Raw genomic sequence first — 12,125 nt, 5'->3', positions numbered from 1 at the left:
CTATTTTTCCACCTTTATAGCTAGCTAGCTATACAGGTGTACGCTGTAGCTAGCAAGCATGGAGCTGATTAGCTGTCCTTTTAGCTATCTCTCTATTTGTTTGTTGTCTATTTAACTAGCTATCTTTGAAGCTGGCTGTCTGTAGTATTAGTCAGTCTCATAGACTTTTTAAATGATAGACATCAGCTGTGTCTGCCTCCTACATACTCAAACAGTACTGCTTACTAACCCGACGATTAGAACGGCGAGAAACGTTGAATAAGCTGGCGTCAAGCTAGCGGTAACGGTAGTACGCAAAGCTTCACAGCTTCATGATAATTTCAAAGGTATATGGCAACTATAAAAAAGTATTTCAGTACGGTTATTTTTATTCATATGCCACTTTTTTGTCTGGCTGCGAGCTCTGCAATAGGATCGTCTCAGAGCCGCAGTGCATTGTGGGACGCTTTAGTGTGACCAGTGTGCTACCGTTAAGTCTTTAAAAAATAAACATCTGGACATTTCTTTCATACACAAAATTGTCCTGGTGTTGTCACCAACTGGTTTCTTGAAGGGACCTAATGGGGATTCTTTGGCTTTTTGGAGGCGGCCTCAAGTGGACACAAGAGGAACTGCACGTTTTTTTCGCTTCCACATTGGCCTCATTTTTTTTTTAACATGGGAGGTTGGCTGCTTCTTTTGTCTGTCTACAGTCTGTCTGTTCTCCTGTGAGTGTTTATGTTTAGTCCCAGTTTGGGATCAGATAGTACGTCTATGTATCGATATCTTTCTCTCAGTCTGCCTGTTGGTGCAGCTCTCTCTGTAACCTGTCTGTTGCTATGAAGCTGTCTGACCTTCTGTCACTGATCTATGTGTCTGTGTCTGTAGTCTGTTTGTTTCACACACACACACCCCCCCCCCCCCCCTCTCTCTCTGTCTCTCTTTTCTTCTATCAATCCCCCCTTGGTTGTTAGTCAGTTTGTTAGTTACATACCTTTGCTGTCTGTCTCTGTCAGCGTGGGTTTAGTATGAAACACCGCGGTTGTCCAATAAAAGTGACCTATGGGGTCAGGAGCGATGCCTAATGATTTTCCTCTACCTGCCCGGTGGTTTTAGAAGGCAAACCGCAGAGCTGTCGGACGCCCACACTTCTTGATTGCTCTGAGATTACTTTCCTCACAGCACAGACAGGCAATCACTCCTCCTCTCTCTCTCTCTCTCTCTCTCTCTCTCTCTCTCTCCCTACTGTCTGTTGCCTCATCCATCTGCATGACCAAAACATTTAAACACATTTGGATGTTAGTTCAAACGCTTCAGCTGCACCAAACCTTCTCACACTCCCTGTGCACAGTTAGATTTTTGATATCTATATCTTTTGTTTCACTCCTGAAGAAGATGAGATGACTCAGTCCAATTAGGTGTTGTTTTCTTTCCCCCCGCAGTAAAATAACAGATAAATCCCTCGGGGTGTTTTGAAGGCACTGTTCATACTGTGTAAGTGACAGTCTAATAAGATGGCTTTGTAAGATGAATTGCCCCCATCGTATAAATGGCCCACTTAATGCAGCTGGCGCGTTACCCCACTGCAAACAGGGTAAAAGAAAACTGCTTACAACAAATATAGCAGAGCTGCTCGGTTTCATTACAGAGGAAGAAGGACAGATAGATGGGATTTTGTGAAATGCCAGTGTCCTTAAAAAATGTTTTGGTGCAGGGTTTGTCTGGTCATTTCGGTGTTTTCAGACGCCAAGTGGACCATTCCGGCTGAAGCTCGGACGCGTGAGAATCAGAGCTGGGGAAATTGCCCTCCGAGGGCAGCCGACATAAAAGACACCGTGTGAAAGACACGGACGTCGTACAGGATAGGTCAACGACAGGCATTGACTTATCAGGATGATGTCACCTTTCTAACTGCATAACAGGTATCTGAGACATCAGCACTGGAATGTAACAAAGTTAAGCCAATTCCTCAAATGATAGCCATCTGTGCAACGGTGCTGAGTGTCACTGATGGCATATTGATTAACAAAAAAAAAAAAAGTAATGCTTTAATTCGACTAAATGCTCACGGCCATGCCAGTTGACATGAGACATAGAATAACAAACAACTCTAAAAATGTTCAAACTTCGACAATAAATCGTGTCTCTATAGAGAAATTGTCAAAAAACAGTTTAGCGGAGCCTCTGCTACCTTGATGATATCAGTTTATAGAAAGACTTTTTATCATCTTACAGGACAACATGATTCTTGTCGCACCTCAAAGCATGATGGGATGGATGTGTGTCTTCCATCGCGCTCCTCTGTCACTCAGCCTTCTTAAGCGCTTCAGTACAAAAGCCGATTCTGACCCACAACCAGAAGAGACCCGTTGCAGGGTCACGGCCTGCACTTGTTAGATGGAAACACTCTTGTCACAGACATCAGCCTGTGTCAGTATTTTCTCCCATTAACAAGCTGGAAACACACACACACACACACACACACACACACGCACACACAAAGACGAGGCAGACAACTGGCCGCGCGGAGTGATTTAAGGAAAGTATTATCAGAGTGTTATAGGTCATTGTCTAAATGAAGCGTGGTCGAGCAGCGGCGGTCTCATTTCCAGCGGCTGACCTTTTCTTGCTGGATACTGGCAGGATGAGCGAGCTACATAGCCGACATTAATGACCCGCTCCATCTCTTCTTTTCCTCTGTTTCTCTCCATCGGCGATCGTCATTTCATCCCCCCCCTCACACTTTCTTCTCCCTCGTTTTCTTCTCCGTGTTCGGCAGATTCTTGAGTAGAATCGTAGAGAAATAAATAAATTAGAAAATGTTTTTTGCTGCACAGTATTACACAGCTTGAAAGGAATATTCAGTCTTAGGGGAAATATTCTTATTTGAGATTGATATCAATCCTGTGTTTGCATTCCTGTGACTACGGAGCGAGACTCGGCATGTTATTAAGACATGATTAAGATGTGTTTGCCCCGGTAGACCGAAATAATAATCATAAAAACATTGCGTTACGAGCAGATCATGACACATTTAATAGCCGTGTCACATTAGCATCTAAAAACAACAACATTTCGCATGAGATCAGTTCACCTCGGTGGAATCAGAGCAATTGATGGATTGAACTTTGGTGAACTTGGATAAACAAAAGCAAGCTGTCATGAAATGAAAGAAAACAAAACAGGGAAAGCTATCATAGCTTATTAGCTGTGAAGCACAATCCAATTTTTTCCGTCTCCTGTCAAGAGTGTAAAACTCCAGAGAAGAGCTGTTTGCAGGCAGTTATGTAACACAAGTTGATGGAACAAACATCGCTCTTGAATACATTGTTAAGGATTTTGCACAGTACAGCACTAATTAGCCTCTTCAAACTACTGCAGCAGCATCACTAGCAGTCAGAAAAAACTGCTTGTTTTTCCAACTTTAAGTTAATGAATTTTCCATTATACTAGTTTTTTAAATGGTCCATTTAGCTTAAAGTGACGGGGTATCTTCTCAAACGTTACTGGAGCATTGAATATAGAATATAAATGTCAAGATAAAAAGTTATCCTTGCACATCTATGCTGTTTGATAATTAGCCCTGATGACGTAATGAATGCGTGGATGTTTGCCGCCTTATGCTAAGCTAGGCTAATCTAGCATGACTCCAGTGCTGTACTAATGCACAGCATAAGTTTGGTATTCATCTTCTTATTGAATTCTCAAAAGATTGTAAAAATTCAAACTAAAACAAGAAAAAAAATGTAAAACAATCCAAATATTTTCTCTCATACAGCTCTTAAGATGTATTAAACATTGCTAAAAGTTGCAGTAAGTAACCTTAACATTCTCTAAGCCCCTCCCCCGAAATGATGCACCAACCGGCACCTGACCGTTGTCGCTGCCAACTTTCTGTTCCTGTTCCACCTTTAGAAAAACCGAGGCGAAGAGAGCGAGAGAAGGTGATCGACGATGCTAGTTTGAACAACATGGCGGTAATCGGCTAGTTGTGTGCAAGCCAACTCTGATTGGTTGTTTTTAATTCAGACCAGACCAGCTGTTTTTTTGAAACTCACAGACTCTGTTTAGAAACACATTTATTTAAAATATATATATTTTTTATTGTTAGTGGCATGCAATATTGAAAGAAATGTGTTATTTCAACCAAAATTCTTGTATTATTATGTTGCCTCCTGTAGCTTTAATCAACATATGGTGCAGATGTTAGGTTTTTTTTGTTTTTTTTACAAAATAAGAGAAGAATTCAGTTTAGCTTTTTCTTTTAGATAAATGTAACAGAATACATGTGTGTGCACAAATATCAATCTAGACAGGAATTTTTCGAATATGACATGTCTGGCTGGCTTTAAGTGCCTTTTTAGGATATGACAGCTGAAGAGAGTGAGGAATGACATGCAGCAAAGGGCAGAGGTCGGTTTCCAACCAGCGACCGCTGTGACAAGGACTACAGCTTCTGTACGTGGAGCATGTGACATAACCGCTAATCCATCTGGCACCCCCATAAAATGGCAATTAACCATCTAGCTTATCGATTCAGGTTTTGTGATCTGTTGAATATTTGCAAGGTGGCCCCAAAAAAATATTGCTTAAATGATAATTGAAAATATTTGCCATTTTAAATCCTTTTTTTTTTTTTTTTGGCAACATTTCAAGGCGAGAAATTCACATTTGACAGTGCTGGAAAAATTCCACATCTTTTCAATTCAAAGATTCTGCTGCAGAAGCAATCTGTGGTTCCTTATTGACACATGAAAGACGTCAACAAGAAGTGTTTTTTTAACCATGTTTGTTGCTTGTTTTTTTTTTTTTTTTGTGGTGATGCAAGAAGCAACACTGACTTTCAATTTCATTTACAAGAAAATGTCAAAGATAATTCTATAAAAGATCCTCTAACCAAGTCTTGAAAGTAATAATCCTCCATACATGGAAGATTTTCAAATATGTAGAGTTTATGAACCGACATTAGAAAGACAAATCTCACATCTTCTCAATATTGTGCTCTGCGTAATGAGGCTCAAATGTTGCTCCAGTTGAATGTCTCCGCTAGTCATCACCAGAGGAGCAAACAGAGGTACAAATAAAAGCTGGGAAAGCCAATAATGAGTCAATAATAGACACTGAGTGAGATATAAACCAGCCTCTTCCTCTCTCTCTGCAGACCGGAGAGCTGCGGATGCAAATGACGATGATGAGGGCAATGATGGAGAAGAAGCCAGCGCCGCCCATCCCATCTACCCGAGCCTGCAGTTCTGCGCCAGCCAGTACACAGACCGAATATATCTGTACTCAAAGGTACGCCGCCTGTGTGAGTGCTTGATTACACACATATTAGATCATTCTTAGACTCGGCTCAATCTGGTAGGGAAAGGTGTTTTATAATGATTTGGCTGGCTTCTACTTTTTTCCCTCTCTCTCACGGTTATGATGGGATTTTAGTTAAAGCCAGGGTTGGAAATTTCCTCTGGTTGAAATTGTCTTTAGGTCCTGACAGACATTAATAACTCAAGTGCTCTGAAAAAAGGAATGAGGAAAATCCGTCATCTGTAGTAAACTCCTCAGAAAAAGTTTGGAAACATTATTTTGGTCAATTATTTGGCCCCTTTAATAATACTAATTGGTGTTGTATTTTATATCGTTGGAAAGCCCGATTAGTCACCTTTACAAGGAGGTATAACTTGTAAGGATCGTGCATTCGTGGAATGAACAACACAGCTAAACGTGTGAGTAGCGCCCTAAAAAATGTGCCAAAATCCCCTGCAATGTTCTTCTGTTGGTATTCACTCCTGTTTTGAGTTGCTTGGTGGAATTGATGATTGCACTCTCCCACAGTAATACTTTTTTTTACACTTTATACATTTTACACTGTCGGGGACCTCAGTAGCGTGTGGATGATCCATACGAGGCCACAACCGCTTGAATTGTGGCCTCAACCAGCAATGGTTGAATTTTTATTCAATCTTAAGCTTCTGCTGTTATCTGATAATTCCATTCAGAAAAAGTTTGACCTGCGCTCATCTTGTTGAGTTGCTTATCTTCCCTTGTTAGTGTTTCATTGGCTGTGAAATATGTTAGTGTGCTTTATATTTCAGACACTTTGTAACACACAGCATCTGTCATTCAAATCCTGAGCCAATTGGATGCAGTCTGCAGCCAACAGGCATCTTCCCCCTTTGCCCAGGTGCACTAATCACCTGATTGAAACCAATCAAGTAATCAGTCAGAAGGCAGCAGGACACAGGCCCTTTCCGAATAGCCACAGTTCAGTATGGAGTTTCAGTATACTGAACTTTAGTGGTCATTCAGTATGCATTTTTTGGGTCCACCTCAGTATACTGAACATTTCAGTATGGATACTAACTTCCGGGTTTTATGCAGTATGGATCGGATGTGTGCTTACAGGAAATGAATTGTATTTTACCACCCACAATGCAGTGCGAAATTAAACGTAATTCTTCACGTCACGTCTCCAAATCAAAACAAATGAGTGTGGATTAATTTAATACATTTTTAATCTAGAGTTAAAGTCCCGACTGAAATCACTACTTTTAATTAACAACAGAAAATATAACAAATGTCTGCATTATTATAAAACCTTTCCCCCTCTATTTAAATAATGATTTCACTATTTAAATAATGATTTCACTATTTAAATGAGTCTTTATTGGTTTATTTTATATTCTGTATATTACTGTCTTTCATTTTACTTTCCTGTATGTATGTGTATTTAATCTGTCTTTTACTTGATTTACATTGTGATATTGTTTTTTGTTTACTTGACTGTATATGCGCATTACTCTTCTTGAATAAAGCTAAACAAAATAAAAAAATAAAAACGGGTGAATGCGGCCGGTTCGGGAAACGTAAATGACGTCACTTCCTTACTGAATGAATCAGAAGAAGTCCGAACAAATATCTGCCTACTGTGTGTGCCTACTGAATAGTAGGTACTAACAGTATACAGCACGGATAGTAGGTACTGTCTACTGTCTACTGACAGATTGAGTAGGTACTTGGCAATTCGGATACAGCCACAGTCATTCCTAAAACAGTCAAGGAGAACTTCTGAAAGAAAAACACTGTGCTTTTCAACCCTGGACACAAAGCTGGACTTAACTGAACTGAGACTTCAAGCCCTTGAGGAGCTGCTGTGCTGCTGAGGAGGAATGTTTCAGGACTGAACACTGGTGAGACATCCACAACAGAACATTGATTAAATTGCTGCTCCCAAGTTGAGCAGACGTGTGATGTTGTTACCTGTTTGCCTAAACAGGTCAGGCCGTATTGCCGGAGCAAAGAAGATGGCGAGCTAAAGGAGCAACTTCAAAAGACTCAAGAAGATTCCCTCAAAAGGCCTCAAGCCTGGCTGTCTGGTTAAAGGGTGTGGTAGGATTTCCACTACCTAAATAAACATTTGAATTCGTTGGACATCTGCACACACATAACAAATAACTGCAGTACGTGTAATGTGTTTTGGTGCATTGATTTATACGAATAGAATTGGGAATATTTAGCATCTGTTGTATGGAGGGTAAAAGATGCGCTTAAGAATCTGTTAATTGAAGGCCTTTTATTTAAATTGTGGGATTTTCCTTGATGTTTTTTGTTATTTGTTAAAAATTGAACTTTGAAATACAAAACCGGTTATCAACATTCTGTGTCGTGTGTTTAATTAATTCTCCACCAGCTCCAAGAGTCTAACCTACATTAGCCCAGTACATCTTAATTTGTTACATCTTGTTTTTTGATAATTTAGTTAAAGTAAATTTTGTATCCAACTTATTCCTGCATCTTTCTGATAATACAAAGTGTCATATAATTAACTGTTAGAAAACAGCAGCTCTTCTCATGAAAGTCTGAAGTGTCTGATAACATATTTTTTTCATTTGAGCTCTCTCTGCAGAATGAATTACTAAAACTGAAAGGTCATGGAGAGTTTTTAATCTCCACTTGATGTTGCGTTCCTCACCAGCTTGTTCTTGTCACATTCAACATAACGGGGGAGGGGGGGAAACATAATTATATCCATTATATTTTTTTAGCTAGAAGTCTAAATGATATCAAGATGTCTTTATCATCTTTATCCTAATCAAGCTGCAAACAATGTATGTAACAAATAAAGAGACCTGCCGCTCCTTCACGTATTGCCAATTAGCAAACACAACAGATGTGAGGATACTGTCACAGTCAGCATTAAGAGAGTCAGAGATTGAGAATGAAGCGTTTTCTGAACTAATCATGATTGAAGGGGATACAAATGACTCCAGTTTAAGTTTCAAGGCAATGTAATCTAACGGTGATTAAATTAGATGTGCTGTAATATGTCATTCTACATGTAGCACGATGAAAAGACGAACAAAAACGGAGTTAGCTTCAACACCAACCCCTGATTCTCTCCCATCGTTAGAAAAGACAAAAGAGCTTGTAAGAGGCATTCCACTGCGATTGATCGAAGCTGTTTGGGGAAAAGAAAAGCTCTTCAGATCCATTCATACTCTTTGGTTCAGTAGAAATGAAAGGTTTGGGAATATCCAAATGATTACCAATTGAATTCAACCATTTTCGATCCTTCTAACTTTTCACCAACAATCAGGGTTAGGGTTATTTGATTTGATTGTCAAAATCTCCTTTACTTATTTCATTTTAAAGAGACAGTCTCCAAGTTCAGGTTCAGGTCATTTTTGTTGTGTAGGTAAATGTAGGTTGCAGGGAGAGTCACATATACTTAATAAAGCACAGACAATCCATTAAACATACAAAGTGCAAATGCATGGTACCTGGGCAAAAGTGCGGACGTGCATAAATTGCGCAGGTTCCAATCGTAAAAGTTACAGAGCCTAGAACTTTAAAGATGACATATTATACGTGGACATATGTCCCCTCTGGTTTAAATGAAACATCTGTGCTTTGGTCAAAATATAACATGAATCAAGCACCAGAGGAGGTTTGTGACCCTGTATAAACCAGCTCTCTCAGAACGCTCCGTTTTGTGTGTGTCTCTTTAAATGAGCCCCGCCCCCTTAGTTTTCCCCGTAGACATCACTCCTCTGTAGAGAGAATAAAAATGGCGGACCTGTGTAAAAGTTTTGTTCTAGGCTGGGGGTGGAGTCCATGGGTGGAGATACCAGGGGAGAGGGGGGGGGATTATTTTCACTAGAATCCCACTGTGATGTCACAAGGAGAGCACATTTGAGACGGAGCATTTTTCTCTGTGTTGTAAGTGAGTTCCAACAAATAGTTTAAAATTAGATTAATTAAATCTTAATGTCCCTCCCAGGATAAAAATGACACTTCACATTTTCACAACATAACTGTTTTCACATTTTGATAACTCTCTTGTGATTCCCCGGCCGTTACATAAAGCTTAAAGTAACATAAAGCTACATCCCTTATGGTTGATATGATTGGAACTAACTCATGTTATGCAAGTTGTAAAAGGGGGGATCTTAAACCTGGCTCAGACAACATGATAACATGGTCGATTTAAGGTCTGGTTCCCCCCTTCCCGACAATCAGGGGGCTGTCCCCAACTGGAACCGATTATCTGCCCAGATTATTTGTTAGATCCCATCTCAGCCACCCCCGATCTGCTCAGAGAGCATCACGACCGCCCCAATTAATATCAGGAGCTGATATCGATATTTAGGATTTAAAATCTTGTTGACTAGGTCATGAATATGACAGTAAAGATCTTACCTCCAGCTCTTGCTGAAGAACTGACAATCCATGTTGTCAGCATCTCCCCATCCATTTCTTCACCCACAATCATTTTTAATATTTTCCTCTCTACACTCCCTCCTGTAGTTTGTGATGTGTCTTCATATCTTGTATTTTTTTTCATGCTTGAGATTGTTGAAAGGACTGCTACCTGATTTAAAAACCAGATAGGATCTCATTCTAAGCCTAGAAATACACAACATCTCTGCTTCCTTGGATTTTCCCACATTTGGTCTAACAGAGTAAAAAAAAAAGATTTGCTTGGATTGCTCCAAACATAAATCAATGGAGCGTCCCTGCTTCTCTTTTAAAACAGTGATGAACAACAACATTGCCTGCGGAGTCAGAGCACTGCAGACCGCTCAGGGGAGAAGTCTTAGATCAGTCATAAATTTTCTCCATATCCTCTAACAAGCTGACCAAGACATTGGGAAAACAAACAACCAATGTTGCATCTTAAACAAACTGCAAGAGCTCGCTGTTTGTGTTAAAACTTCCAGTAGTTCAGTCAGATAATCAAGTAAAAATGGTCTCTCAGCTACTTTTGTCTTTGGACTTTGTGTTGCCTCCAGACTAAGATAAAGTGTAGTTGAAGCGTAGTGTGAGTCTGATTACACTCCTGTGCATTCATAGCACTCCTCTTGAGGGGCCACTTGCCAACAGACCCCCCGTATTGATCGGATTGTGACACTCTTAACGGCCTTTTGTTTCATTCATGAGGGGATCAGATTCCTTTCCCAGATAACGTAGATAAGAGACAAGAGGGTTTTACATGGAGGGGTCCAAAGCGCTGAACTGAATCACCAATGGAATATTAACCCTGACGACAACAGACAAGTGTCGGGTACGCGTGGCTGAGACGATAAGCCGTGGAGATAAATGTCCCCCCCGCTGTCGTTTAAATGATAAACTGTAGGAATTTGGCTTGAACACTGTCACATTGGGATAATCCTGGACCAGGCGTAGAATTCACACAAGGGGGGAGTGCTCCGTGCACTATAAGGGGTAGATTTGTCGCCAGGGTTTAAACGAGAAATATTGAGAGTATTAGAAATGTTATGTCCATTCAGTCTTTTTATTAAAAGTGTCACTTTTCCTGCTCTTAAGGTGGGTGGCTTGTTTGTTTCATGATCGCTTCAGGGGTAGCAGAAAAGGTGGATACGCGTTATGCCAAACCTATTTTTAAAACCATTGCAATGACTTCCCATTCTTTCATTTTTTTCCTCATATGTGACAAAGCCCTTAAAATATAATATCTAGAAGTCACTGTAAGGTTTTTGCGTCTTAGGCCAAGTTTACATGAAGATGTCCACTGGAAGACATGCCGAATGAAATAGTCTGACATCCGCCATTGTGGGTTGTTGTGCATCTACTGTCGCATAATCACTGGTCGCAAAGTTTTCCAATTTGAAGAGGAACTGCACACCAGTTTAGACAATGACGGATGTCAAATAGTTGAGAATCTTACCTCACAACACCCCTCAGTCACTTGTTGGTTATGCTACCATAAGAAGGGTTTATTGGTACACTACATTCCCCATAGGAAAACATCAATTTCCCTCGGGATCAATAAACTATCTGTCTATCTATCTATCATATTTAGCTGCCTCTACAGAAGCTTTAGGCAGTAAAAAACAATCCAAAAAGGCAGGGAAAAGCAGAAGCACACTTGTCTGGATGCAGGCATGGCAGCGCAGGAACCATTAAAAACTTAGATGAATATTTTTTTGTTCCTGAGGGCATGATTGGTGTGGATATTACACGTCACGTTCAGCCTGTCTATATCCATACAGCACAACTTTTCCACAATTTCCCTGGTTCTACATGAGATTTATTCAACCATACTCCAAATAAACACACGAGCCTCTGAATGTGCAGTAAGGAACCAGCTCAGGTAACACTTCCTGTATGTTGATTTATATCTCCCACTTAACGCCAGCAGGTATTAACCTGAAAACTTGATCTCTTCCCCAGTCTGTCTGTCCTTTCCATCTTGCCTGGCTAATGAAATCAGATTCAAGCTTTTACCTAAACTCACCGGAAACCCGATGGTCAGACATTTTTAGTAAAATGTGCCTGACATTTGGCACAATCACTGTCTTGTGAGTGAGGTCAACAATAAGTGTAAGTGGCTTCCCAGGCTTCAAATTGGCAGTAGTTAGTGCTAATGAAGCAGTAATAACTGGCAAATTGTGCTTTATTGGAGATATTTTTTACAATGATTATGCAGTTACCTCCAAGCTGCAGCAGTATGATTACCCATAATCACTGTGAGGTGCATTCTTCTGGGTAGGTACAGCTGCTTCTTCTTTTTTTTTTTTTCACTTCTATATCCCTCATTATTTTTTGCTACAAATGCATGCCTACTGTCACACGAGCATGCATTAGCTTCAAGTGGTATACATATATTGCAATAAAAGAGGGAAAAC

The 12,125-nt window shown here is 40.2% G+C and overlaps 1 protein-coding gene across 4 annotated transcripts in view; it reads left to right on the top strand.

The window, feature by feature from the left end:
* Nucleotides 1-12,125, top strand: part of zranb3 (zinc finger, RAN-binding domain containing 3) — a 90,814-nt gene that overhangs the window by 50,936 nt on the left and 27,753 nt on the right. For all 4 annotated transcript variants that reach the window (XM_061032808.1, XM_061032806.1, XM_061032807.1 and 1 more), the window contains one exon: nucleotides 5,141-5,274. In XM_061032808.1, coding sequence (XP_060888791.1) covers nucleotides 5,141-5,274 — 134 coding nt within the window. The remainder of the gene's footprint in view (nucleotides 1-5,140; nucleotides 5,275-12,125) is intronic.

This window comes from Labrus mixtus, chromosome 24 (assembly GCF_963584025.1).
Source record: "Labrus mixtus chromosome 24, fLabMix1.1, whole genome shotgun sequence".
NCBI classification, from domain to species: domain Eukaryota; kingdom Metazoa; phylum Chordata; class Actinopteri; order Labriformes; family Labridae; genus Labrus; species Labrus mixtus.
Note: the sequence above shows the minus strand (reverse complement) of the source record. Positions and strands in the feature narration are given on the sequence as shown.